General features: G+C 43.0%; 3 protein-coding genes across 7 annotated transcripts in view; 2 read left to right on the top strand and 1 right to left on the bottom strand.

Annotated features, from left to right (window-relative positions):
* WRN (WRN RecQ like helicase) overlaps nucleotides 1-3,082 on the top strand; it is a 42,415-nt gene extending 39,333 nt beyond the window's left edge. For all 4 annotated transcript variants that reach the window (XM_042871222.1, XM_042871223.1, XM_042871224.1 and 1 more), the window contains 3 exons: nucleotides 409-480; nucleotides 1,168-1,302; nucleotides 2,751-3,082. In XM_042871222.1, coding sequence (XP_042727156.1) covers nucleotides 409-480; nucleotides 1,168-1,302; nucleotides 2,751-2,873 — 330 coding nt within the window. In that variant the 3' untranslated portion in view covers nucleotides 2,874-3,082. The remainder of the gene's footprint in view (nucleotides 1-408; nucleotides 481-1,167; nucleotides 1,303-2,750) is intronic.
* Nucleotides 3,083-3,187: 105 nt separating this feature from the next.
* GTF2E2 (general transcription factor IIE subunit 2) lies at nucleotides 3,188-27,154 on the top strand. Of its 2 annotated transcripts, none has more exons than XM_042871155.1 (8): nucleotides 3,188-3,233; nucleotides 3,734-3,900; nucleotides 14,203-14,294; nucleotides 14,843-14,950; nucleotides 16,212-16,394; nucleotides 16,849-16,942; nucleotides 25,085-25,200; nucleotides 26,260-27,154. In XM_042871155.1, the coding sequence occupies exons 2-8, from the start codon at nucleotides 3,738-3,740 to the stop codon at nucleotides 26,374-26,376; spliced, it is 873 nt and encodes a 290-aa protein (XP_042727089.1). In that variant the 5' UTR covers nucleotides 3,188-3,233; nucleotides 3,734-3,737; the 3' UTR covers nucleotides 26,377-27,154. The 2 variants fall into 2 exon arrangements, with proteins under 2 accessions (XP_042727089.1, XP_042727090.1); XM_042871156.1 differs by lacking the exon at nucleotides 3,188-3,233 and adding an exon at nucleotides 3,325-3,408.
* SMIM18 (small integral membrane protein 18) lies at nucleotides 7,978-12,419 on the bottom strand. The gene is made up of 2 exons (XM_042871157.1): nucleotides 12,128-12,419; nucleotides 7,978-8,911 (listed from the first exon to the last, which is right to left on the bottom strand). The coding sequence occupies exon 2, from the start codon at nucleotides 8,864-8,866 to the stop codon at nucleotides 8,573-8,575; it is 294 nt and encodes a 97-aa protein (XP_042727091.1). The 5' UTR covers nucleotides 8,867-8,911; nucleotides 12,128-12,419; the 3' UTR covers nucleotides 7,978-8,572.

Raw genomic sequence — 27,154 nt, 5'->3', positions numbered from 1 at the left:
GGATGGTTTCTTTAACTTGGGACTAAGATAATGTTTCGTGCCTTGCCAAACTGATTGTTTCTTGCCTCCCCGAGTACTGTTTTGTTTCTACAATAAGTGTCTGAGCATGTTTATGTTGTTTCCCAAAGTTGAACTGACGATTCAATTGTATGAGCTATGGTAACTTTTTTTTCCTGCTACTGATAGCTTCTGGAGCTAGTAACAGGGACATACTAATAGAGATCAAATTCATGTTGTACAAATGAACAAACAGCAAATGTCAAAAATCTAATCAAAATAGACTTCATTCATTTCTAAGAATAAATCCTCACTCTAATAATTGCTTGTAGCAAACAGCTTTTGAAAATAGCAATGGATGTTATTTTCTTTCTTTATTTTTTTTTTAACATTATGTTGTTTCTTTCATAGGATAAATTGACCAATCCTACACTGAAAAGAGGAGATGAAAAAAACCATCCGCAAGTGGTGCCCTCAGCTTCGGTAAATAGGTGTTATTAATGTAATAAATCATGTAGTAGCCATTAGCCATTAATGGTTCTCTAAGTGAGATTGAAATTGTAAATCAGAGATGCATGGTTGATGCAAAAATCTTAGCTTCAGTTGTTTCCATCAGTAATGCACGAGCATGATGTAACAATCACAGGTTAATAGATTTCAATAACTCCTTTATCAACTAACACCTTAGCTTGAAAATCATGTCTGAAAATCATAAAATCATAGAATGGCCACAACTGAAAAGGATCTCAAAGGTCATCTAGTTTCATCCTCTGCTGTGGGCAGGGCTGCCAACCACAAGACCAGGCTGCTCAGACCAACATCCAGCCTGTAAAATACAGCAGTGGTGTAAACATGCAAACAAGTATTTTGAGTTCTTGGAACCCCTGGGACAGACGATACAGTCTTCTTCCCCAGAAGGGAAAAGAAAAGGGGGGGGGGGCCAAAAAAAAGGCCCAAGTGAAAATTTTAGTTCCTTTATTTATAATGAATGCGTTCCACTTGCTCAAATTTTGTTTTGGTGAAATGGATAAGAAATAGCTAGGGATATTATTAAGGAGAGGGTGTTGGAACTCCTTTTTATAATTTACTAATTTACTTCCAAAAAATCTACTTTGTGCTCTCATACTGCAATACATGTAACAGACTCCTTTGTTACTGTCCTATGCAAAGGTTGCCTGGAGCACAGATGATGCCCAGCCAGGTAACAGGGGTACAACAGACCGCAAGGAGCCCATCGAGTTGGCCTCCAGGAACCAACCAGCCCTCTGTACTGACAAAGAACTGTTTGCTGACACTCAGCCAAAGGTGAGGTTGCCAGTAGCTCTGCCAGGAGCAGAGCAAAGAGGTGGTGATTTCAGCGTTGATCTTAAAGCAAAACCCAGCTTCTGTTTGAACTCTTTCTTGTGCATAAACCGTTACCCTGAATTGTCAGCCAGTTTCTCATGGTAACGTGCTTGATGCAGAACAACATGTCTTTTGTCTTGCCCTTGATGAGCCTGAGTACACTACTTCCACAGAGAACACCCTGTTTTAGGAAATTTTTCCCTAGTAAATCTTGGCAGCCCTCTAGTGGCAGGTGCTTCCAAACATCTCAAGGGGACGTTCAGCTCCTTCTCCAAGGTTGTGTTCGATTGCTGCTCATCACACCAAGGATTTCTGCAGTGGTGTTCGTGTAAACAAGCTGTATGAGCACAGACACTGCATTTCTCTAAAGATGGCTCGTATGGCTCTGAACAGCATTACTTGCTGTACAGCATGTCTCAACTTCCCAGCCTCAAACTGGAAATTGACGTCTGCATCACGTTTTGTGTTCACAAATCTATTATTCTGGTTAGGTTTATCCCTGTCCTTTACTAAGTTTGTAGGTAGGTACAGTTCTGAAACAACACAGCAGCTATCTTACCAGAACACTGAATGTAATGGAACATTATTTACTTTATTGCCTCGGAGAGCTTTCAGAACATCAGTTTTAAGTCCACTTTTCTGAACCGGGAACGAAGGGAATCAGTGTAATGATTTGTGCCCACCTTCTGCTCCACCTGAGTTTGTGCTGGGAGCTTTGGTGGTGTACATATCTCTTGCTATTGTCTCTTCAGCAGTCTTTCTCCTGACTGTAGATCAGTCCTGGTGCAATTCCTTCCCAAGAGATGAACATCTGAACAGAAATCAGTCCCTCCATTTAAAAACTGGTGGCTGAATGTAGAGTGGAAACCCATTTATCTCATGGCTGCGTGCTCTTACTAGAATTCATGCCTTGTTTCTGTGGCATTCATTGAAAGATGCTCTGTGGAGTTGCAGAGAGCACAGCATGGTCTGCAGAACTGATACCCTTTCTGGTGAGAGGGTGAGGAGGAGGCACCTGTGGCATCACAGGTGGGCTTTAGTAGTCATCAGGGAAGGTAGCAGACACCTGGGTACCTCAGCCTGGTAACACATCTCCCTCGGTGTCACACAAAAGAACTCTTGTTACTTTATTTGCTCTTTTCACAAAATTATTTTGGTTTGTTTCAGTACAATTCCCAAGGATAACGCTGGCAGAGGTGTACCAGTGCTTTATGGCAGGCCTGATGTTTCCCTGCCACCTGTTCATTTATACAGTCAGCTGCTTGAAAAAAGCCCTGCAATTGAGGGAGACACAAGCCTTCCTCATTAAGTTGATGGGTGTCTCCTGACAACCACTGTTAGAGGTACAGAGCTGTAAGGTACAACTGAATATAGAAATGTTTTTTTTATTTACCTTTTTCTGTTTGCAGAGCTCCCAGCCCCCGGGTAAGAGGAAGGTGCCGACATGGTTTGGAGCCTCAGCATCCTCTGTTCTCCCTGTGCCCCAGACCAAGAAGCCCAAAGCAGATACAAGAAGAGGCATCTTCAATTGAAGATTAGTTTTGTATGAAGTATTTTCTAAGACATGTACAAATGTTGCGTGTATTACAGCAGTGGCTCTTTTACACGAAGCAGTGATGCTTGATCCTTTTTTTTCTTAATCCCTTGCGAGAGGCATTTGAACACAAAACCAATTCTGTGTTTTTTTTCACTGTGTGAAATTCGTCATTAAACCAATCCGAGGCAGCAGCCTCCAGGCGCCCCTGCGTCCGCCATCTTTACCGGTCGCGCGTTACCCGGCGCTACTCACTACGGGGCGGTGCAGGCGGCGGCGCAGGGGCCGCTGGGAGCGCGGCGTTGCCCAATAGGAGCTGCGCGGCGCGGCTCGGCCTGCGCCTGGTGCTGGCGGGCGGGTGAGGCGGCAGGGCTGGGCCGGGATGGGGCTGGGACAGGGCTTGGGGGGGGGGGAGCGGGGGGAGCGGGCGGAGGCCCCGAGCTGGGGCAGGGCTGAGCCCGGGCTCGTCAGGCGGCGGGCGGGCCCGTGATTTGAGGGGTTTGTGCCCAAGGGAGGCAGCCGCTTCGGTGCGGGTACGGAGGACAGCCTCCCGTCGGGGCCCTGCCTGGCCTCGCTTCGCCCGGGCGCCGGTGTGCGGCGGGCTGCGGGCGGTGTGCTCGTGAGGGGACTCTGGGGGCGGGCGTCGGGTCCTGGCACGCACCGCTGCCTCTCGTTGTGCGGGAGGCTCGGGGCCGGCTCGGAGCTGCTGGAGCGTCGCGTTATGTCTCGGTGCCGGTCCCATCGAGTTCGTTCAGAAAGAGAAGGATGCGGGCAACGAATTTTCCTCAGAACGTACCCGTATCCTTAAGCAGCTCGCTGGTCCTCTAATTCCCCTTTCTGTTCTGGTTTCCTGCACAGAGTTATGGATCCAAGCTTACTGAGGGAGCGAGAGCTGTTCCGAAAGCATGCCCTCTCCACGCCTGCGGTGGAGAAACGGCCGGCGTCATCCGCTGAATCCTCGAGCTCAAAAAAGAAGAAAGTAAAGGTAGAGCAGGGTGGCCCATCGAGCTCAAAACAGAGCTCAGGTTGGTAACAGTGCCCTGCTCAACAGTTGGTTGCTGTTTGCCACTGTCTGCTTGTGCGTTTGTTGGCATGAAATGGCTTGTCCAGCCATTTCATAACCTTGTTAGCTGTAGTCTTTCTGAAATTGTCTCTTTTTACTAAGAAATACAGTGCATGATGTGAAAGAATACTTCTGTCTGCAAGGTCAGACATCATTCAGTGACTTGCTTGCTGTTACTCAGTTGGAGGAACTGTTACTGACAAAACATTACTTTGTAGGCAGCTGGATTTTGCTTGGTGAATGTCAGTAAATGCTGGTGAGAGGATGCTGAAAACTGATTATCAGCTGAAAGTCGTAGACTGCTGTGAGATGAATCTTGTTATCTGTCATGTCTGGCTGGTGCATAGTGGTTAGCAGTTCTCCTTTTACCTGGGAGCTAATTTCTGTTCATGAACAGTAGGGGTCCCATAGAGTTGTTTTCTGCCTTAGTCGGGAATTCCATTGTTTCCTTGCAGTGGTGGCACAGCTGGCAGCATACCTCTTAAAATGAAGAAAGTAGTTCTTAAGAGCACTGCCAGGATTAGTAATAGCAAATGAGAAGTGCAGTACAGAGAGGATTCGTGTGCACATGGTGCTCTACTCTCTACAGTTTCCCTTTCTAGGGTGGGTAACTTGGGGTCATTATGAGTAGCTCTGCAAACCTTGACTTAGTACTCTGTTGTGCTGTAAAGAGCAAACATCAGAAATTACTAAAATACAAAATAATGCTATTGTGTAAGCACATCGCATGCTTGCATTTTGAGTGCCATGTGCAACTCTTCTAAACTTTAAAAAAAAAAAAAAAACCACAACAAAACAATGGAACTAATAACAGCAGAGAAAAATCACAGAAGTTTGGAAAACACCTCTGAAATCATCTAATTCAGCTATCCACCTACTACCAATGCTGCCCACTAAACCATGCTCTTTAGTGCCACCTCTGCATGTTTCTTGAACAGCTTCAGGCTCGGTGATTTCCACCACCTCCCTGAGCAGTGCCCAACCACTCCTTAGCAGAACTTTTCCTAATACCCAGGCTGAACCTCCCCTGGCACAACTTGAGGCCATTCCTTCTCTTCCTCTCGCTAGTTAAAATACCAAGGGTAATGGGAGGAGCACAGCATCTCCTGTATGAGGGAAGAATAGGGAGCTTGTGTATTTTCAGTTTCTCAGAGCCTTAAGGACAGACACCAAATGATTTTATCAGCCAGATATTTTAAAATAAATCAGAAGAGGTGAGATTTCTATTTGCCACTTTTGCCATGCTGTCCTCCAGAAAAAATCCATGGGATATCTTAGTATGCACTTCCTGAGTGAGAAGGGTTTACAGGGAAGGAGCAATGGACATACAGTTCATGTGTGATTGTTCTGGAGGATTTGAGTAGCTATGTGAGCAAGTGACTGAGTAAAGAGTGTGATTTCTTGTTTTGTGGGGTAGGTTTTTGGTGGTTTTGAACATGAGAATGCATGACTGTGAGGAGATATGCTTTATCTTTAATGGTGCTGGCTTTGTTTCATACAATATCAGACAGCTTTCAGGATTTTTATAATATTTTTATGCAAAGTGAGTACAGTCTCCTTTTTTCCCTGTATTTATGAACTACTGCAGAATCATCAAGGGTTGAAGAAGAGTAACAAAGAGCGAATCAGCTTTTCTCTCCTTAGGAATTGGCTCAGACCAGGTGTGCAGAAAGCCAAATGACAGAAGGGGTCAAGCAGCCATGGACACCACAGTTTCCCCGTGATGCTGCAGGGTCCAAGTCCTGTGCCTCAAAACCCAGTTTTTGTTTGAATTGTCAGATTCCTAGGTACCTGTCAGGATATGTGCATGGCACAGAGAGATCTTGGGGAGACGGAGTAAAAAGTGATGTTGAAGAATTCCCAGCCCCCTTTACCTTGAGAGAAGTGAAAACTAGGAGAATTATTCCTCACTCTGTTGTGTAGTGACCATAAAAATAATAATTAATGTTCCAGTAAACGTATGTGAGCACAAGTAACCTTTGGTTCTGCAGAGCCTCCAAATCCCCCATCATTTTTTTATTCTGATTCTGAGAACTTGCCTTTAGCTCTTGTTTGGGGAGGTGGGGCATAGAGATCATGCTAATCCTGAAAGAACCACACAGCTGAACATAGCTTGCATCTGAAGATTCCTTGTGAGATTTCCATTGAGAACAGTTGTCACTGTTGCCTAAAAACTATTGTTTGAACAAGCTAGCTGACCAAGTTGAAGAGTGCCTTGTTTACTCACTCCAGAGTAGCAGTGAGAAAATAAACGTAAAGGATCATATCTTTTCATTTCTTTTTATTGATCAAGTCTTTACCTTGAAATCTTTGTCTCGGTGGTCTTGGTCAGCAAGAGCTGAAATCTCTGGAAGCTTATTCCACAGCTTTGCTTTATGTGAGGAAAAGAATTCTCCTGAGGCTCTGGAGCTGTGCAAGAGGAGTTTCTTCTCAGTTCCTTGTTTGCTGCCTCCTATATAAACCCATGAGTAGCTGGAGAGAGTCCTAAGACTTACTGTTGTGTGTGCTTCTCAGGAAGGTGTGAGAACACAAATCCAGTGTCACAGAAGCTAGTGTTATTTCCCACGTGCTGCCTTCTCCTGTCCAGTCTCTGAGGACTGACTATGAAATACAGTAGAAGGTAATGAGATGTCTCCCTGGTCCAGAACGCAGCAGTGACATCATCTTCACATGTCCTGCTTTGCATCCTCAATTGTCTTGTACAAGTGTCCTGAAGTGTCTTGGGACACTTGATTCCATTGGTTGTGCTTATAGGTCAACTTCAGTTAAGAGCATTCTATGCATATTAGACTCATGCTGGCAAGGCTTAACGGTAGTAACTGTGTAGAAGATGAAAGTTTGCAGTGGTAAATGTGTTGGTTTGTGACTGAAGGAAGGAGATGGCTTTTCTGGATGAACCATTGGAATTTTTTGGGTAGTGGTGGCCTGGGTCTTATTCCGTCTTACTGACCAGAAAGAGCATGAGTTGAATTGGTGAGCCTTTTGGTGTATGTGTGTGTCCAAACCTTTTGGAGCTTAGGGATGCTAACCCTGAGAGTGGGAGTTGGTGTAGTAAAAAAAAAAAAAAAAGAAAGAAAAAAAGATGAAAGGTAGTGTTGATGGTACTGAGGTATTTCTGATGGGGATAAGGCAGCAGGAGCTTACTCATTTGTAGGTTTTGCTTCTCTAATGTGAAGAGCATTATTTATGTAATTAACTCTCTTGTCCCACATGTAGCTTCAGTCTGGTTGGGATGTTTCCTGCTGGCCTGTTCCTCTCTGTGTCCAGCAGCAAGACAGAGACTTAACAGGCTGTACTGAAGGCTGTGCTGTTGATTGTTGCTATTACAGCTGTAATTTGTAAAACCAAAACTTTACTGTTTGAAAACCTATAGATGCAACACAGTACAGAGGAATGATGTGGTAAGTTACAGGTAAAAGCTGATAGTCCGAGTTTTATGTGTTCAGCTTGTGAGAGAGCTGAGAGGGTGAATTCTGGAATGTATCTGCAGGCTGATGAAGTGAGCTGAAGTTCAGTTGTGCAAAACAAAGTCGCATCTTGCTGTGCATCCATTCCAGTGTCTCTTATGCTAGGCTTATCATGATGCGGCCTCCTTTGTGAAGCATATCAACACCTGGAAACTGTGTGCTGGCTGGGAGAAATTATTGTCACTGCTCTGGGAAGATTGCAGTCTGTCAGCTTGTGTTTTGGCAAGAACTCTGTCAGCTGTAGTTCAGCTTTGAGAAGATGAGATAGGAATAAGATCATCAATATGTTGGATTCCCTGTAGTGTCATAGTTGGCACAGAGGCAGCAGCCTTGGGACAGAAAGATGACCCTGCTTCTTCTAGACCATGATCCCACTTCAGTGTGCTTTTGTGTAAGCAGTAAGATAGTCTTAAGGTAGTGCAGTAGTCATGTCTCAACTCAAAAGACATTAAACAGGTTGAAAATGAAGTAAGGGGAATGTGGTTCTCTGGAATGGGAGAAAGGAGGAAGAAGAGGTCAAATTATATTGTAGGAGGTTAGAAAAGGCTATTTTAAGGATGGATTTCATCCTGGCTTGCTTCCCTCCCACCACCTATTTTCTTTAAGTGGTGAACCCGTAGTAAGAACAACTGCTGAAGGCAAAAATTCACACAAGGCTCTCATGGCATCTCTTGCCTTTAAATCATTGTCTTTCATCTGTTTTTCCTTAATCCTTTATGTCTGTCTTGTCCCTGTGTGATTCACCACAGTGAGAGAACAGTGCGCTATCATTGTGCTCTGTAGAATTGGATTGTTGAGCATCTTTCTAAGTGTTTTCTCTGGCTAAGCAACATAGTTTTGTTCACGTTCAGCAACACTGTTTGTTCAGGCAGTCAAACATCTACTCTAGTAACTCAATATGAACAACAAAAAATGATTTAAAAACAAACAACTTTTCTTCCCCCATAACAACGGAACAGATAATCCTTCAGCTAAGTGCCCAGAAAGCCAACTGTTTAAGTTCACAGCTGGAGATGCAGTTGTAGCAGTTATCATTCTATTTAAGTCCAAAAAAAACAAAAACAAAAACAAAAACCCCCAAAAAAGCATGTAACTCATTCGTCCATAAGGTACAAGTGGTTTGTTCAAGGTGTTACATGGTCTCCACGTGCTGATGATCAGCCTTTCTTAAACCACCTCAGTTTCACGCTTTCTGAAGCTGTTCAGCATTGCTCTAACAAGGTTGGGTTCATTCTCCAGGTCTTTCACAGTTTTGTTTTTCACACAGCAGCAGCAGTCTAGCATTTCATAGAGGAAAGCCAGCACCACCAGAGAAACTACAGTAAAGATGAATATGATCAGAATAACAAAGCAGGCAGTGTTCCAGTTATCGTGAAAAGGGTAGATTTTTTGCACTTGAAAGCCCAAGTACTGGTAAATAGATGTTGTCTCGTTCCAGTGAGTGGCGTTGAGAGTTGCCATCCTTGAAGAGTTGTCTTAGTGTATTCCCTGTCACAGATCTGGGGGCTGAAACAGAAAAACAAAGCTGTTGGGGATTCTGTTATCAAGAACATGCTGTGTTTTGTTGTTTGTTTTTTTTTTTAATCCTAAATTAGAAAAACTTTATCTCAGACTGTTCTTGCACCTCCTACAAAAATACAATGCTGAATACACATACTTGCTCTCAAAGTATCAAACCAAAAGGTGCAACTTGGCAGTTTGTCTGGAATGCTGATTACTGTTCCCTGATGTATGAAGCAGCATCAGTTATTCCAGACTTTAGCAGTTCATTTTACAAGTACATGTGAAGACAAGAAGGTTACTGTTTTCTGGATGTGCGGGGGTTTCAACAGCCTGTGTCCATACTGTTGACTTGTAGATTTGAAAGCAGTGCTTAGAACTTTCTCATTGTCATTTGAGTTTGCGTGCTTTTTTGTGTGCTTTTTTCCTCTATTGACATCCAATAAATTCTTTTTTAAAAAAGAAGTGTAAATTGTAACTGTCTTGGAGGATTTTTCCAAAGAACAAAGCTCAGCTTTTCATTGTTCTTCACATTCACAAAAACAATCCTGGTTTCTGAAAACGTCTTATTCTGGATTTGCCTATTAGTACTGACTTGTTAACACTACAAAACCTTCCCAACCTAAACAAACAAACAAACAAAAACAAAACAAAAAAACCCTCACAATATTTCCTGAGGTGTTCCCCAGTTGTTCTTTCTGCTGATATGAAATTTCAGCTTGAGAAATGTAGCTGCCTCATTCAGCTGCCTCTAATTCTGAGTATGTTCCATAGAATCGCAGAATATCCCGAGCTGGAAGGGACCCCTAAAGGTCATTGAAGCCTTTGTGGAGCCAGCAGTTGGATCACACAAACATCTGTGCTGTGTTCAGGTGGAAGGAACACCCAGCCTTCTGAGATCTGCCGCCTTGTTTTCAGTCACCTTCTCCACTTAACTCATCCCTTATCCAGTGCTGCCTGTTTGTACCAACAGGAGGCAAGACTGCAGTGTGGGAGGAAGAAAGTGAGAAGCTGGCTTCAGCAGATGCGCCTTTGGCATGAGTCATATTGCTGTAAAGATGGTCTGTTTCAGAAAGGCCATTGCTAGGAAATGTGAAAGTAAGCAGTGTCTCAGTAATTGCTGCAGTTTATCTAGAACAAAAAGCAGTTTTGTCTGTCTCTGTATTTCTCTGCATTACAGCAGATGAGATGTTTGGCAATAGCATCTTTACAGTTGGGAGCCTTTCCCCAGTTTCTTTCTTTCCCTGGCTTTGTCTCCCAAAACAGAAGGATCTTATAGTACTTTAGATATATTTTTATTACTTTAAGACTTTATATCAAAAGAGCTACACTAACTTGTGTTTATTTGGCTTAGCCACTGGAAGATGAGGTATTAATCTTTGAGTCCTTCCACCAGTTTAAAACCAAGTGTGGGAGAAGGACATAGACTCGGATGACTGTATTCTGTTGAGAAGGTAGCAAGTTTTTGGGTGCAGCGCGGTGCTGAGCAGTACCTGGGATGCCAGCCCCCTGCCTGGTGTGTAGACTCCTTGGTCGGCGTGTGCCAGTTAGCAGACAGCTCCCAAAATACACTTTTGTCTGTTCTGGTGCTGTAGAAAACATGGGATTGTGGAAGGGGGGAGAGCTAAGAAAGTGTTGACGGTGTGGAAACCCGGAGTTATATTTCCCTGTCTTAATAAATGAAAGATTTTTGCTTTCAGAATGAAGCAAAAAGTGGGGATTTTCCTACATTCATTGAAAAATAGTCCTGGCAATCTACACATGGTAAATTCAGTAATTAAAACTGCGGAATAAAGGGTCAATGTTTTGTTCATTAAACTGAGCCCGTAGATAATGCTGTAACAAACCTTACAGACATACTTCTGTAGTCAGCCTGGTGAGGAAGTGAAAACTTGAAAATGTCTGAAAGAGCAAGAAGTGGCAAAAGAGAACTGAGATGGTGTCTACTGAAATGGGTTCCTTTAATTCAGTTAAATTGCTTGTCGTTATTTCTGTGTCATTATTGATAAAGAAAGGCGTATTAATGAAAACCAGGATGGTGCAGCCAGGTCAGCTTGTGACGTACATCTTGCTGTAATCATTTAACAGTTACACACTTGGCTCTTTATTTTTCCATCTTTGCTGGATCTAATTGAAACAGATCAGCGTTGCTGTTGAGAGGGAGCCCTATCTCTAGCATGTGACAGGCATTTATTGGAGGAATTGCAGCACCTCACCCGCTGTTTCCTCTTTTAACTTTGCAGTTGAGGCTGTAGGGCTGGGGCAGGTAGGCATCAGCTGCTGCTCACTGTAATTACCAGTGTGCAAAGCTGGAGGAGCCATTGCCGAGCCATTCGAATTAGTGCAGCACTAATGAGGGTAGCATCTTTGAAAGCTGTCAAAAAATAGGCTGGTCTCACATGGGTTTCCTTCTGTTGTAATGGCACAATTTCAATTCATATTGTAAGCCAGTTCAATTTGTATGCAGTTCATCTCCTGCAACATTTAGTGAGTTAAATATTTAATGAATTTGGTTCTATAAAGAGGGAAATGACTGGCAAAAAAATGGTTTCAGAGCAGTGCTGAGGAAGTCCTGTTTAAGAAGCCAAAATAGGTATCTTGGGGTTTACAAACCCCCCAAAATACATTAACAAATCTTGATGCATTCTCACCTTTTTGTGTGGCACCCAATACTCCAGTACTGACAATAGTAATGATACCCAAAGGGGTTGTCTTCCTACTCTAACATACTGATTTCTGGAACGTGTTTCTAGCATACCCACAAACACGCATTTCTTTCAGCTACTGCAGTTGATGAGGTTTCAAAATACCCATTTGTGAGATGCATTTGTTAAATTTCAGCTTTAATGATCGCTTTATAAGGAAAATCCTTTCCACGTCATTTCTGCAAAAACATACAATCTGTAACGAGAGTGAGGCTGCAGAAAGCAAGCAGCCTCACCAGTAAGCATCAAACCCATTTTGTTTCCTGAATCTGGGCTTGCTGGGTTAGCTTTTCTCTAAGATGGAGTGGTCATCAGTTTGCCATGAGCACGCAGACGGTGGAAGTGTCTGACAGTGCAAGGCAAGCACCCCGAGTTCGGCAGAATAAAATCCAGCTAAACCTAGAGAAAAGCAGTCCTTGTTGTAAGAGGCTTTTTGCAAGCTCGTATGTTACAGGCATATTTTCTTGCAGCAGTCAAGACAAACGTAAGGCAGCATTATAAAATGATGTGCACCTACCTCTTGTCTGTAAGGATGCTGAGCGGGCGCCGTGCCGTTCCGTTTTAATGCAGCCTATGGCACAGCTAAGATGGAGCTGTGCTGCGATTGGCCGGCGTGCGGTGCTGCTGACAACTTCCTTTATGCTCATTTCCATCTCCCCTTCACCCCCAGCAGGAAATCATTCACAAATATGACTCTTACTGCCTGGATTGAGAAAGCCACTCCTCTCATTTTTGGGGTGTGCATGATGAGCTTGTTAGCCAAGGGGTGCACGGCAGCGGCCCTGAGCTATCTGCTTTGCACTGGGACTCAGGCTGTGACGTTTGGGGTGTTCCTCCCTGCAGGGCCAGCCTGGCAGCAGGGGAATGACGTGTCAGGGACTGCAGGCAGGCAGATTGAACAAGATAATCTTCGAGAGTCAATTGGCAAAACAAATATGCAGTAAGTCATCTTAGCTGTAGCCCAGCCCTGATCTTTGTTTTAGACACTGCCCATCTCTCATTATGCATATGATTTTACAGCGCTTCCTGCAAAGCAATTGATTTTTTGAGTGCAAAATGAGATCCCGTGGAGGAAAATCTTAATAGGTGGGGTTTGTAGGGTGGGCTGGCTTTTGCTGTTTCTCTCTTAATTTAGTAACCAGAATAGAATGTTCTTACGTAGCAGGAGTTCTGCTGGTTATCCTGTGTGAATTTTAGAATTGGTATGTGTAAAAATGGTACTGTGTAAAGCCTTTAATAAAATGTCATAGAATTGCTTCAGAATTTGCAATTGAGTTTTGGGTTTGGATTTACCATCTCTCCACATTGACACCAGTTACTGTATCAGTCTTTACAGTAATTACTGAAAGCAGGTTTATTTGACTGAACCCCAGGTTCCCACTTTGTGTTGCCTTTCATTAGTGACTTACAGATCAACTTAAGAAGTAAGCTGAGATGCAGGGGGAGAGACATTAACAGAATTTAGCTGAGCCACAACGATTTTGGAAGTTTAATTTGCAGTTTCCCATGAGAAACTTAGCAAGGACTAAGTTAAACTTAAACCTAGGGAACATGACCATTTCTACCTGGTGCATTTGGCAGTACTTCTCAGAGCACGAGTCCCTGAGCTCTTCCTCTCCTTGTTGCCACTCCCGTGCGTGCCTTCCAGTTGCCCAGCATGGCAAAGCCTTCACTCAGCAGTTCTGCAGCCTCTCCTGCAATTGAGGCACTTCCATTGCTCTTTCCTGTCCCTGCGCTCATTTTTTACAGAAACAATAGGAACAGATGCAGGTACAGATTTTGAAATTTACAGTGGATTAAAAATAAAGAATAAAAAAAAATCCACAAACATGATGACAACGAGGGGAATTTTGCTTTTTTGGAGAAGTTAAGGTTCTGAAAAACTATTATTGTTAGGTTTGAGCAACATTACACTGGTATTGACCCCTTGGCTTCTGGTAGCAGTTTGTGGATGTTTCTATTTAATGTACTGCATTGTGCAGTTAATACAGTGTCATTAACTCAACCTTATGAGAATGTTGAAACAAATTTTGTGCCGTAACAGACCTCGTGGTACCTGAATGCAGAAGCAGGCTTAGCAGCAGTGGTTGTGTGAGCAGTGCAACACACTGATCGATGATCTTGAATTTATGATTTCTTTGTGATAAACTCTGTGCTAGGGTTACTTTTCAAACAACTGAAGAAAAAGCAAAACCACCCACCCAAGCCCAGCACAGTAAGTATAACCTTACTTTACTGGGTGAGTGTTAACTGAAATAAGTGAAACTTTCTGCTCCTGGCTCAGCAGTATGGAGCAGTCGGTAGGGAAAATCACTTTGAGTGTGCCAGTTTTATGGTGTAATACTGCAGTTTAATGCTGCAGCTGCTTGCTCTTTTCTTAGAGCTCATGTCCCAATATCTGTATGGATACTGAGTTCTGCTCAGAAGCATTCTAGAGCCAGCAGGTAGCTGTGTGTCTGAATCCCCATACTTACACACAGAGTGCATTGGGAGCGACTGCTCCCAAAACGTGTTTCTATTGTTGGCTGTAGAATTAGTTTTGACAAGGGTTGTTGAAAGCATTGTTTATTTGTTTATTTTCTCCTTTCGTAGATCACAGCAATGGCTCATTTAATTTGAAAGCCCTTTCAGGAAGCTCTGGCTACAAGTTTGGAGTCCTTGCAAAAATAGTGAATTACATGAAGGTACGGTGGTTTCATGTAAACGTATAATGTTTGGAAATGCTTCAGTTAATTTTTCTCTGTGGTAGCAAAAAGATGCTGAATATTTCAGGCCTTAAGATTTCTTTACTGTGCAAGAGGAAGAATTTCAAGAAACTAGGCTGTTAAATTTAAAATGCTGTCAGTAAACAAAGGGCCCATTATTTGCTTCATTTCTGGAATCCCAGTTATTCCAGGTCTGCTTAAAACCAGGAGAATGGTTTTTGTTTGCATTAGAAATAGGAATTTGAAGATGCTATCAGCTTTCAGGATTCATGAGCTGTTTTTCAAAATAACTTGTCACTTGGCGCTTGACAGATAATTCTGTCATTTATCTCAGCTGGCACAAACTGATTTTGCTCCTCATCATCGAAGACCTAACGTTGGTACTCATATGCTACGTGTGTTGTGTCGCTCTTGGTTTTACGGAAATTTTTCTGTCATCACTTTCTGCCAGTTTGCGTTACTCTCCGGTAACTGAGCTGCTGAATAAAGAACTACAGAACACTGATTGCTCCTCTTTATTCTTCCAGACTCGGCACCAGCGTGGTGATACACATCCCTTAACTCTAGAAGAGATTTTGGATGAAACGCAGCATTTAGATATTGGACTCAAACAAAAGCAGTGGTTAATGAATGAGGTAAAGAAAAGCTTTTGGTTAAAGATTGAAGGATTGAACCTCAACTATATATTTAATTGCAGACACTATAAATATTGAAGTTCTGCTTCTGAAAAGCTGCATTGGTTCATGTTTCTGTCTTGTGCCACCTGCTATAGCAATTACTGAAATGAAAGCTATTCTGACATTTTTAAGGATCAATTACTGTTACTACAGTTAAGAGTAAGTTGTATGTCAAGTGAATTTTTTCATTGCTAGTTTCCATTCTTACAGTGTCACTGCAACTTGCTGCTGTGTTCATCTTTATGCTTTATCTATCCAAATGTCTTCATGGCACTGCAAGACTAGTAAATCAACAAAATCCTATATTTGGTATTTATACCTTATCAAGATCTCGTTTTGCTGGTATCGTACTTAGAATCCTTGCAACAAAGTAGTAAAAGCTGTTGATACATGCTGGGGGGGATCTCTGTAGTAAAAGTAGGATGTTTCTAATTATGTTTTTAATTAATACTAATATTCTGGAGAACAGAAAACTGGCAATGCTGCTGTTATGAAAACTTGGCTCCACTGAAAGCTTTGAAGAGTAGCTCCAGGTTGTTTCCATAACAAATCAGAATTTTGAGACTGAACCAAAAAGCTCATGTAAAATTATCACTGAGTTGGTAACCTGTGATGATACTGCATGCACAGCAAAACTGATTTGGACCAGATCTTAAGTCATTTCAGTTGTCCATGAGTTTCTGGTCAGCTTTACTCTGAAGCAGCATCGTAAGTAAAATCCTACTGTGCAGCATGTCTGCTCTTCTCAGTTTCTGCTACAGCTGCTGGTGCCAATTGGCAGCAGTTGGGGAAGTCTGACTCGTGTTTTGTTCATGCCAGGATAATGCCTTTCACATTCGTAACATCCATACAACCCAAGTTTGAACTGCCAAGTTGTCTATTGGCACTTTATGTTCAACCAAAGCACACTTTTTCTTGTGTTCCACTTTTTTTTTTTTGTATCATCATGCCTTTCTCAAAAAGGAACACATGCGCGTGTGAGACTTGAAGCTCCTTCCTGCCCAAAGGCATCAAGTGAACGATGCTAAGCATTTGGTGCTTTGTGCTGTATGTCGCTGTGAGTTAAGCCTAGGCTGGATCTGAGATCCAATGACTTGAAGTTTGTTTCAAATTCAGACCTCCAAACTGTCAGTGATAACCACGTGGCTGACGTACTGTAGCTCGTGAAGTACTAGTTTGTTCTCTTTGTGAAGGTTCGTAATTTATATTCCTGTTACAGGCTCTAGTCAACAATCCTAAAATAGAAGTTATAGACGGGAAGTTTGCTTTCAAACCCAAGTACAACTTGAAAGATAAAAAGGCTCTGCTCAGGCTCCTGGACAAGCACGACCAGCAAGGGCTGGGAGGAATCTTTTTAGAAGAAATTGAGGAAGGGCTACCCAATGCACATAAAGCTATAAAGGTGAGTCATGCCTGTCTGGGCTTCAGCAAAACTCTTCTGGGTAAGTTCTCAAAGGGGAAGTAAAAGCTATGAGAGAATTTTTTCAGAGTTCTTTTTGTTCATTTGGAGACTCAAGGTCTGGTTTAGTACCTTTTCCTGTGTATCATCCTTTACGTTTACAATTGACCTGACATCTCAGCACAGCTGTCAAAGCTTTCTCACAAAAGGTGCTTTATGTATTATGTTGCAACTGAAGGCATTTAATTGTGCTTTTATACCTTGATCTTGGCCCTCGGTCTCTCTTCTTCATTTTATTAGTGCATTTATTGATGGTGTCCACTTTCGATGCTTCTTTTTGTTGCTTGTTACTTCGCTGCTCTCCGATTCATTGATCTCTTTGTGGAACAGGATCTGGGTCTGTTATTCTGAAAGTAGAACTGATTTGAGATTTTTTTCTTTTGCATTTCTTTTCAAGGCTTTAGGGGACCAAATTCTCTTTGTTACCCGCCCTGATAAGAGGCAACTTCTTTACTACAATGACAAGAGCTGTCATTTCTCTGTGGACGAAGGTAAGTGTTTATTTACATCTGTATTCATGGTTTAAATTCAATGTAGACAATTGAATGTCTTTTAACGTGATAAGAAAATACTGGTATATCTAGGTTCTGTCAGCAGAATGACATGTAGTAACGTGATGATAAGAACACTAGCAAACAAGTTCAGGGATAATAACCTCTGTTATCTATTAGATGCATTGGTACATGGCATCAGGAACCCAACAATTCAAGTATAGTAGAACAGACAAGAGGAAGAGTTGCCCATCTGTGGCTTAGATGACATCTAACATTTTCCTGTATAAAGGCAGATGAAGAACAATGAAATTTCTTGGTTTGCATGCTGCTTTTTTACCCAGCTTTTTCCCAGTCATGTACTTCTGTTGGCAAATGCAATGAGGAACCACAAGTTGAAGAGAAGGAACAAATAGACAGGGAGGAGATGTGAGCAAAACTACTAGGAAGATGTGGTTTACAACTGGGAGGGCAACCTGAGTGCAGGGTGGTGCTGCTGCCTAGAGCTGTAAGTGGAACTCCAGAGCTTCAGCATGTATTTTTTTAATCTAATGAATAGTGAAGTCCTCTGCAATCAGTGTGCCCATTGGCTGAATGCAGCAAGAGTCCAGGTTATGCAATAATATATATGTATCTGCAGAAATTAATTACGCCTGTCAGGGTGTGTTGCAATGATGATGTCAGAGCCAATATCAGATATCTGTAAGTACAGAAGGGAGAAGGCATTCCCTGGGAAAAGGCCTTATTTTAAATGACTCGAGAATACTGAATGCTTACTGTTGATCACTTGTTCTGTAACATGCCACATGAAGCCATATTCTAAAGCATCTCATTATGGTAAAAGAACAAAAAATTTTAATTGGACCTTTAACTGCTGCATGTGCAGGACCATAAAACAAAACAGTAAAGTGCTTTTTTCTTTGAGTAACTCAGAGAAACTCTTTATTTTAAACAGAATCATGCGGCTTCTTTGTTACATACCAGATGTACTCTCTGTTAATAGCTTAGTTCAACAAAGATAATTTAGTAGATGTCACCTACAGCATTTAAAAATATAAAGATAGTTTCTAAATATCTTCAACTGTTGTACAGTCAGTGAAAATACAGATGATAGAGTATATTTGAGAGCTTAGCTTATCTAATTATTCTATTAGAGCAGAAAAAGACACTCACCCTCTCCTGGGCTCATGTAGGAAACTCTGGCAGAGTGGATCTCCAGAAGAGATCCTTCCCCACTGGTAGCCAGCTCTTAAATAGGTCTAGGAGAGGTGCAGCCAGGCTCCACTCCTTCCTGCAGCACAGGTGAATTGCCTTCACCTGTGCTCCCGTGGCTGACTCATTGCTTGCCTCAGATCAATCAGAAGTCCAGGCTGTGATTCAGCAGCCCCATACAACTGTAATTTCTTTGTCTCTTTATGGTGGGCATCCTAACAGTGTGTGAAATGAAAGATCATAAGCCTGTCAGCCTTTATTGGGGAATTTGTAACTTCCCAAATGTCTACAAGTTTAGTATTAATGCTGCCAGCCTGTTCAGATTGTGTTTCTTCAGTCCATCAGCCCATGGCTTTTAGGATTCCTAACTTTGCCAAGACCTTCAGAAATCAGCTCTCTTGCAGTCAAGTTTTAAGTTTTTTTTAGCAGCTACTGGTTATATTTCAGTCCCAATTGCTGATTATTTCTTTTCCAGATAATTGGTTGTGGATGCCCCACCCCCTGGAAGTGTTCCAGGCCAGATTGGATGGGGCCCTGGGCAGCCTGGTCTAGTATTAAATGGGGAGGTTGGTGGCTCTGCCTGTGTTAGGGGGTTGGAGATTCATGATCCTTGCGGTCCCTTCCAACCCTGGCCACTCTGTGATTCTGTAATTGGCACCCAGCCATTCTAAAAGAGTTAGCAGAATCTCTATTCTGTTGCTTTCAGTTTGTGATAACTCCTGAATTGATTGTGAAATTGAATCAAAGGGTCCATTTTATTGAGAAGTTCTGAAGAAATCTACCAGCTCTGTCAGGGAGCCAGTACAAATCCAAGGCTGTTCATATACAGTCTTCATATATTCTAGCACATGCAGTACTGATTGGTGGTTACGAGCAAGCAGTGCAGACCTTTGCTATAAAATAAGGGAAAATGTTTTGTTTTAAAAAAAAACCAGCAAAACAAAACACAAAAACAGCGATAGAAAACATAAAATGTTTAAGCCAGTTGGCTCAGTCTCCCAATGAGAAGGGCATGAAAGCCCCTCATGTCTGTGATGAAGGGACCACGAGCATGCAGTGTTTGTAGTTCAAGGTGGCCTTGCTTGCTTTCATCCGCAGGTGGCAGCATGTTCCCATCTGAGCAGAGAGGGATTTTTTTGTTGTGCTTTTGTGCTTTTTCGGGTTTTTTTGGTCATGCAGAAGATAATGCTTTGTTCTGAGAGACGAGGCAGAATATTCTCTCTTTTGTGAGATTTGTGATCTGCCTGCATATGCCACAACTCTTAAAACATTCCTGAGTGGGTTAACTTTGTTGTTGCAGCTGGAATAGGTCCTTTTTCCAAGCATGTTATCCTGAGATGAGAAAAACCCATCCTTCCTGAGCAGTCTTGCTTTGAGATTGTTTCCAGAGCCCTGGAAGCATGTCTCTTGGGGAGTCCTTGGCAGAATCATCTGCGTACAGGATCAGCTATGACACGTTCCTTGCGTTAGCTGTGCTATTTCAGCTCGTTATCTCCAGCAACATTAAAACTAAGTTTTTTAGAAGGCTGCAAATAAGCCTTGAAGAGTTCTCAGATTCTTTGATCTAGCAACTGATGATAGTTCAAAATATGTTTCTAGTTTAATGCTTATCCTTAGAAGTAAGGGCTTTGCACTCCTCAGAGCGCGGTTTTGCTGCATGACACTCCAGTTCTGAACATATGTTGGCTGGTGTTATTGTCCTCCATGATCCTCTTCCATTGCTGTCTGAGCTCCATCAGCAGTCAGTGGAGAGAGAGGAGCGTGGGGTAGTTTAGAGGTTGCTGCCTAAAGCAAGGGGACGAACTGTCTGGCAGTGCCTGCGTTTGCCCTGACTGCAGTTGTTTTGGTGGCTGAACAAGCTTTTCTTTCTCCTCTTTTGAAAACAAGCCCCAATGTACTTCAGCAGCGGTGCAGTACCCTATATCGTTATCTCCGGGGTACTAGGGAAGGTATGTGTAGTGAGGAACGGCTTTTGTTCTTCCTCTTATGTGATTAGCCAAAGAAGGTTCAGATTGCATGTGTTCCTTCTTCACTTCCTGACTAATTAATCTTCCGTCACTAATGTGTAGCTGAAAGGGTTTATAAAAGCCAGGCTAAATTTCAGGTGCTTCAGCCAAGGCAAGCACTGCCTTTTTGTGCTGGGGCTAAGCACTTTGCATGTGAAGCAAGCTTTCACTTGGGGCCTGAATGCTGAAAGGCCATTCCAATTGCTTCACTGTTAGAATTGATGTCTTTCACCTCTGAAGGCAACATAGGAAATACTGTAATGCCTAGAAATGTGGATATTTGATTATGCAGATGTTTAATATTCTTCCTAAGCACCTTTGAAGAGATTTTAAAGAGTGGCAGAAGCCTATTAAATTTCACAGTATAAAAATTGCTCAGGATCAGTTGATGACTTATGGTTTTGGCCTTGAATTCCAAGATGGTCCAGGCACAGCACCAAGTTAAAATCAGGCACCTTTTCTTTCTGGTTTAAATGTAGAACTGTTACAGAGCAGGACTTTACGTTCCCTACTGCTCTTCATTTCTTTCCTTCTGCCCTCTCTGCAGAAATGTTGTTGTCTGTTCTTGTCCTGTACTCAGGTTTTAGCTCAGCTCAGTGGAGACTCTTAAGCTGTTTTTAATCTCTGACAGATTTTATTACCAGTATGATACAGAAGTTTATCTCCAGAAGCCATCTCAACCTTTTTGCAAGAGCGGGCAAGACAATCAGAGCTGCAGGGTAAGCTGCAGGAAGCCACCGTGCAGCCACTTACCCATGACGCTGTATCCCAAATGTAAGCATTTATAGAAGGAGAGCATGTTAGGTTATAGTAGCTCAGGGAATGATGGTGAAAATTGCTTTTGTATATGAGGCACCCCAGGCAATAAATCTGCGGAAACATCCTTACCCCTCAGGTATTTCACAGAGGAAAGCCATTTACAAAACTTCTGTTGTGCTGCCCTCTGTTCTGCTTTGTGTATTTTTCCTGCTGGTCCAGGTTCATTGTTTTAAGTTTGTGCCTGCAGACACTTTGATGCTAGAGATGCTAGCAAATACTGAAGTGGCCTTTAGGTCAGCTTCATTCCTTCCTTCTTGATCTGGAGAAGCAGGGGAGCAGCCTGCGAGTTGTGCTAGTTCTGCCAAGCCTCTGAGTTGAAATATTTCAGTGATCAAGTTGCAAGATGCTGCATGCATCAGGATTTGTTCACTGAGGGTGCTGCAGTCGCAGCTCGCTGCCTGTTTTGGTGAAGATCTGCACTGCCGTCAGGACGTACTCTGCTGAAAACATACTGATCTCCCTTAGGCTTCACAGCCCGTGTTGCTTTGGTCAGGAACTCTTTGGAAATTTCTTTCCAGGGGATTTTTTCCCAGCTCTATCTTGTCATAGCAACCTAAGTGACAGGAGTTGGCAGCCTGCTGAGGTCAGGTACAGCCTTCCTTCTTGACTGCTGAACAGCCTTTGCTTTCCATAGCTGTTACTTGTTCTGGCTTAGCTGTAAAGTAATTTTCTGACTCTGAATGAAGAATATACCACCTCCACCATGCTCCGTTGGCATAAAGATCACTCAGCAGTTTACAGGACATAGGGAGGGAAAATACAGTGTACTTCAGGATTGCTATGGTTTTGTGTACTGCAGGAATGCATGCATCTGAACCTGTGCTCTGTGCCTGGCTGGAGCAGACCGGTGTGCAGCGAACTTTCTGCTTCAACAGTCCCCTTCCTGCTCTCCACAGCAGGTCTCTGTAGACCAGTTCCTTATCACTGGCCCCTCTCGTGAACTACTACAAGTAGTGCCCCTCTTTTTTGCTAGGAACTACAAGAAAGTCCAGGGTGACTGTGTTTCAATTTCTTCTTCAAGCAGCTGGAGAAATCACATCCTGTCATGGGTTAAGGGTATGGATTTTAGGCCTGGAGTTGGCTGAAATGTGGGTGGTTATTTCTTGAGAGTGGTGGTTATTGCCAGCTTTTCACATAGGCTCTCATGTTTCAGAGGGGATGTTACAGCAGTTCACAGTGTATTCCCAAGGTCTAAACTTTCAGTAGCTGATAGGGGCATAGTCCTTGGAGACTTTGAATAAATCTGACAGGTAATATGGAAATGGTTCACTGCCAGCTGGCCAGCTGCTCCCTCTCTTCATTTCCTACATTTAGTTCAGTATCTGGTGTGACACAGAATCGGTTTTGTGATGTGATGATAGATGTATTTCTTCGCTTTTTAGATGGAACCCTGAATACAAACCACAAGCATGCACAACCATGTGAATGCATCCCCACCTTTATGCTGAGCCAACCCTTTAACACAGAATATTGCCAGGGGACAGTTTTATTGTCATTTCTCACTTTCCTGGGCACTAAGGTATTTTAATCCTGTCTATGGAACTTCACCACGGAAGCTCTATTGCAGTTACTGCAGTCAAAGCTACAGTGCTGAAAGCTACCTGATTGATGGAGGAGTATTTAAAAAGAATGGCTAAATGCTGTGAGGTGGTTCTGATGGGGCCAATTAGTGAATTAAACTATCTGTACTTAAAGCCCATTTTAGCGTTGCGGTATTGGTTCTTGGTGACTGTTAATTCATATTTCTTAACCAAGTTTAAAAGGTGATTGTGAAGCTGTAATGATGGTATAACACTGCATTACAAGAAATGCAAAATGCTGTGGTTAGATATTAACTGTAGTCTGCACTTCTGTTGTTGTTAATCCTTCAAGAGCTGACCATTTATTTTCTAGTGTTTAATTTTTCACTTCTGTTCGCAAGAAGAATGTAAGCTAGTTAACCTTAAGTACCTATCCTCAGCTTGGTGGGGTTTTTTTTGCACCAGAGCATTTTTCCATGTATCGTGTACTCTAACAAGGAGACAGGTCACTTGTGTTTGCAGCAGAACATGGTAAGAAAAAGACCACTGTTTTTTAAAAGTGAATAGTGACCAATTCTCTTGATGCCATCACCCAGCATACACTTGCCTGTCACGTCTTAAGAGAACTGCCTGCATCTCTCACAGGGCTCGTCTGTGCACAGCTAAAGGCAGCAGAGTGCAGCATGGCCTGAAAGCATCTCTGCCTGGAATCTGTTTAATATTTATGTGTTTATATGCACTCTTCTCACTTCATGCATGAATTGCAGAAACGATGGTTTGGAATATGGTTTCTTTCAGAAGTGTGATACTGAATTTGCACAGCCATCATGTGATCCTTATTTCCAGCCACTAGCGGGTCTTAGTGTCCGGCTGAGTCCCACTTGGGTGCTCAGGACAAGGAAAAAGGAAAGGGCCTGAAGGAGCCTGCCCTGCTTAGCCTGAGGGATGCACTAGGACCCTTGCTTGGGCTGCAGCCTTTAAGGCTTATTTCTGAGAAGGCTGAGTGCTTATTGCTGAGAAATGTCCTGCGTGAGTTTGGCTTTGATCTTAACACAGCCTGCCCACCTGCTGCAACAGGATGAGGTGAGAGACGATCTGTGAGAGCAGGCACTGCAAGATACCCCTAAAGCCAGGAATTGCTCCAAAAATGGATGAGCGGACAGAGAATGCTTTGGCTACAGTGCCACTCCTTGCGTTACGTTATCTGAAAGTTCATGTCTCGATGGCTCTGTCATGCTGTACAGCCTGAACACGAGCAGTGGGCTAAGCACTATCTCCTTGTAACCAAAAGTGGCACTCTGACAGGATTCAGTTCTCAAAAGCACTGCGTTACCAAAAATGAACATTTGCTGCTCTTCCCTGGCAAAATTCCTTTCTTTTGTTTCTGGAGAAGCTCGAACAGCCCTTTACTGTTGGCAATGAAAAGAAAAAGAAGGAGCTGAGACTTAAGGCATGCCCATTCTTAGAAAAACAAGATGCATTAGGAAGGGAACGGTCCAAGTGAAGGATGGAATTCTGTTCTTTATGGCTCTGAACGGGACCATTTGGTTGCAGTGTGCCCAGAACCAGTGTGTTCGCAGCAGATTGTCACTGGAGTGTTTCATCACCTGCTGCATAGGACAACTTCTTACGCATGCAGAAGTTGTGGTTGTTTTGACAACTGTATACTAAATTTATCTGGAAATAAAGGGAAAAATTTAGTCTTGCGTTGCTATGTGCGCCTCGTGTTTTATTTATAGATTGTTAGCCAAACCTGCTGACAGGATATATCTAACTGACTGCCTGGGGAATGAAGGGAGGTAGAACTGTACCAGCCGCTGCCGGGAGAAGGCATTCCAGAGGCTCTGTGAAACTTTACATGAGGCAGAAAGTGCTCAGGCAGATGGCAGCTGCTCTAATTAAGACTTACTGCCTCTGCCTTTTTGCTTGCTGCTGTGGTTTTTAAGGTATCTCGCTTCTTTTTATCATCAGAGGAATTCTAGTAATTTATTATCCGTAAAGCATGGTTGGTATTAGATTACAGTGATAAAGGAGCTTACTACCACTGAAGTTAAATGTCTTCAATCTTCAGTAAATTGGACTATGAGATGGCAAGTCTCCCATGACAATGGCAGCAGAAGTTGTGTAAATGAAGTTGCCATTTATGGTTAGTTATTACCTTTCACCAGGACCAGGTTTGAACTGAGGCTTACAAAACACTCTCACAGTCTGCTGTGCTACAAGGTGCTAGGCAGAAGGGTGGGTGCCGTAGAAAATTACCATTAAATGCACACATTTTGCCTGTGGGTGCCCCTGAAGCTGGGATGCTGGGGTGCACTTAATGCAGATGTGAATCAGCTCATCTTTTTCCATGAATTGTTGGTGGCTTTTGTTGTTGGCTGCTTTTGGAAGTGCATCCGACTTTAAGAGTGGGTAAAGGCTGCACTAATTGGGTGCCTGCTGGCAGCAATAACTGCATTGCAGACTGGCGTATCGGAGTACTTCAGTGTCTGAACTCAGATCTGTTTCATCTTTCCTTTCGTGCAAGGGCTTTGCCTAGGGTTTGTTCGCTGAGTTGTGAAATGAGGGTTTGTTTGGTGTTTCAGAGTTTCGGAAACTGTGGAGAAGCATTCCCATGGATTCTATAGATGAAGACAAAGTTGAAGAGTACCTGAAACGACAGGGTATTTCTTCCATGCGAGAAGCTGGACCGAGGAAAATAGTAAGATCTTTCTTTTGTAAGATCTTTCTTTTGCAGATCTTTCTGAGAAATCCCCCCCCGCTGACCCTGTGATGTTAATTCCAAAATATGTTGCTGAGCCTATGCGCAGCTGCCTTCTGTAGCTCAAGGAAATGCAACCAATTTTAAGAAGCTGTAAAAAAACAATGCTGAAGCCAGCAGCCAGTGTTTTTATAACTTGTTTCAGCCAGCGTAATCCCAGAAACATCAAGAAGCGGGCAAATGCCAAAAATCCCTGAGAACTCCAAAGTGGAAGCTTCTGCTTAAAGCTGTACAGTACATTAGGAGCAAAACAATGGCAGCTTTTCTGGGAGAAGGTTTTCTCTTCCCTTTTTCTCTTCTGCTGAACGGCCTTGAAATGTTGATACAAACTGTGTAACCTACCTCCCACTGCTCTTAGGCTGTTCTCCATACAGAGTGCAATATGCTCATGCTTTACTGGCAGGCCAAAATGGCATCAAGATCTCCAAAGATGCTTTCTTCCTGGCTTGTAACAAATCTGTTGTTTTTTTCTTTTTACACTTACTGTATGTGGCATACCATCTCTTTTCTGTGGTGCACCTGGCTTCAAACTGGCTTTCACAAAGCCCTTCCACACAGGATCTGTTCCTGGTTTCTGCCGTTGCTACAGTGGATGTTAGAACACCTGCTGTAATTTAGGCACTTCTCTTGCGTTCTGCATATTCTAGATGTGTCTTTGAGCACATCGTTGTGGCTGTGGGCTATCTAACTACTTCTGTAGTTGCCTCGGAACGTTCAGGGATCCCACTTTTAAACAAATGCCAGCTCTCCTTCAGCACACAAGATACCAGGAAGCTCTGCTGCATCCCCAGTGCTAATTCCCCACCATGATTCGAATTGAATACAGTTGCTTCCTGCATAAATAGACTCCTCGCCTCCTGCCTACCCCCAGTTCAGCTGTTCAAGCACAGCTCTCCTTTGGAGTGAGGCAGTGGCTGCGAGCAGCACAGTGTCCCACATCAGGTCAGATGTTGCAGCTGGAAGGCAGATCTTTTGACTACCATTTATTTCTTCATTTAGGCTCCTGCTCAGAGGAAGAAACCCACTTCTCAGAAGAAACGTCGATTTAAGACTCACAATGACCATTTGGCTGGAGTCTTGAAAGATTACTCTGATGTCACTTCTGGCCAACAGTGACTGGCTGAATTTTGAAGCAAACAGACGTTTTTCTACAGGCTTTTTGCCACGCAGACTCAGCGACTGCTTGCAGGAAAACTGACTCTGTATAGTGATGTGTTTCCTTCATCCCAGTGACTGCCGAGATGGAGCAGATCAGTTTAAGAGCAAGTTTGAACTACTAAATTTAGAGTTTAATTTAATTAGCTAATTGGAAATGTGTCTTCAAATAAAAGGTTCGCTCAAATTGCCTCTTGGCATAGAGTGATAAATGGTGCTCAGCATGAAATACAGGAGTTCCTGTTCAGTGCTTAACTCTGCTTTTACACTGCTTAATGGGTGTTACCTGGAATTACTTAAGAGGAGCTTTTTCATAGAATTGAATACAACATTGTTGTACCTATGGCAGGGAAACCTATTCCTAAAATCACTGCAGGCAAGTTTCTTTTACAGTCAAATACACCCACAGTTTGTTTGTTCCTGCCTTGCTATGGAGTTGAGCTTTACTGAACTGATGTTACCTGAGGCTCTGACTCAGAACAAGCCCTCTCCAGAACTCCAGGCAGGCTGCAGGGGTGCACTGCAGCTGCTGCTTCGCAATGCTCATCAGAAATTGCCCTCAGCTATTCCTCCTCACTGTAGCGGATGCACCTCTGTTACACAGGCAATTTCTCCTCACTGTAGTGGATGCACCAGTGTTGCACAATTCTACTCATGGATAGGGGAAATAAATTGACAGTGTAATACTACAACTTTTTTCTTTTCTTTTTTTTTAAGTAATAAACTTACAGTGCTGGTT

This window comes from Lagopus leucura, unplaced genomic scaffold (genome assembly GCF_019238085.1).
Source record: "Lagopus leucura isolate 7727_CA_CO unplaced genomic scaffold, USGS_WTPT01 Super-Scaffold_100004, whole genome shotgun sequence".
Lineage (NCBI taxonomy): Eukaryota > Metazoa > Chordata > Aves > Galliformes > Phasianidae > Lagopus > Lagopus leucura.
Note: the sequence above shows the minus strand (reverse complement) of the source record. Positions and strands in the feature narration are given on the sequence as shown.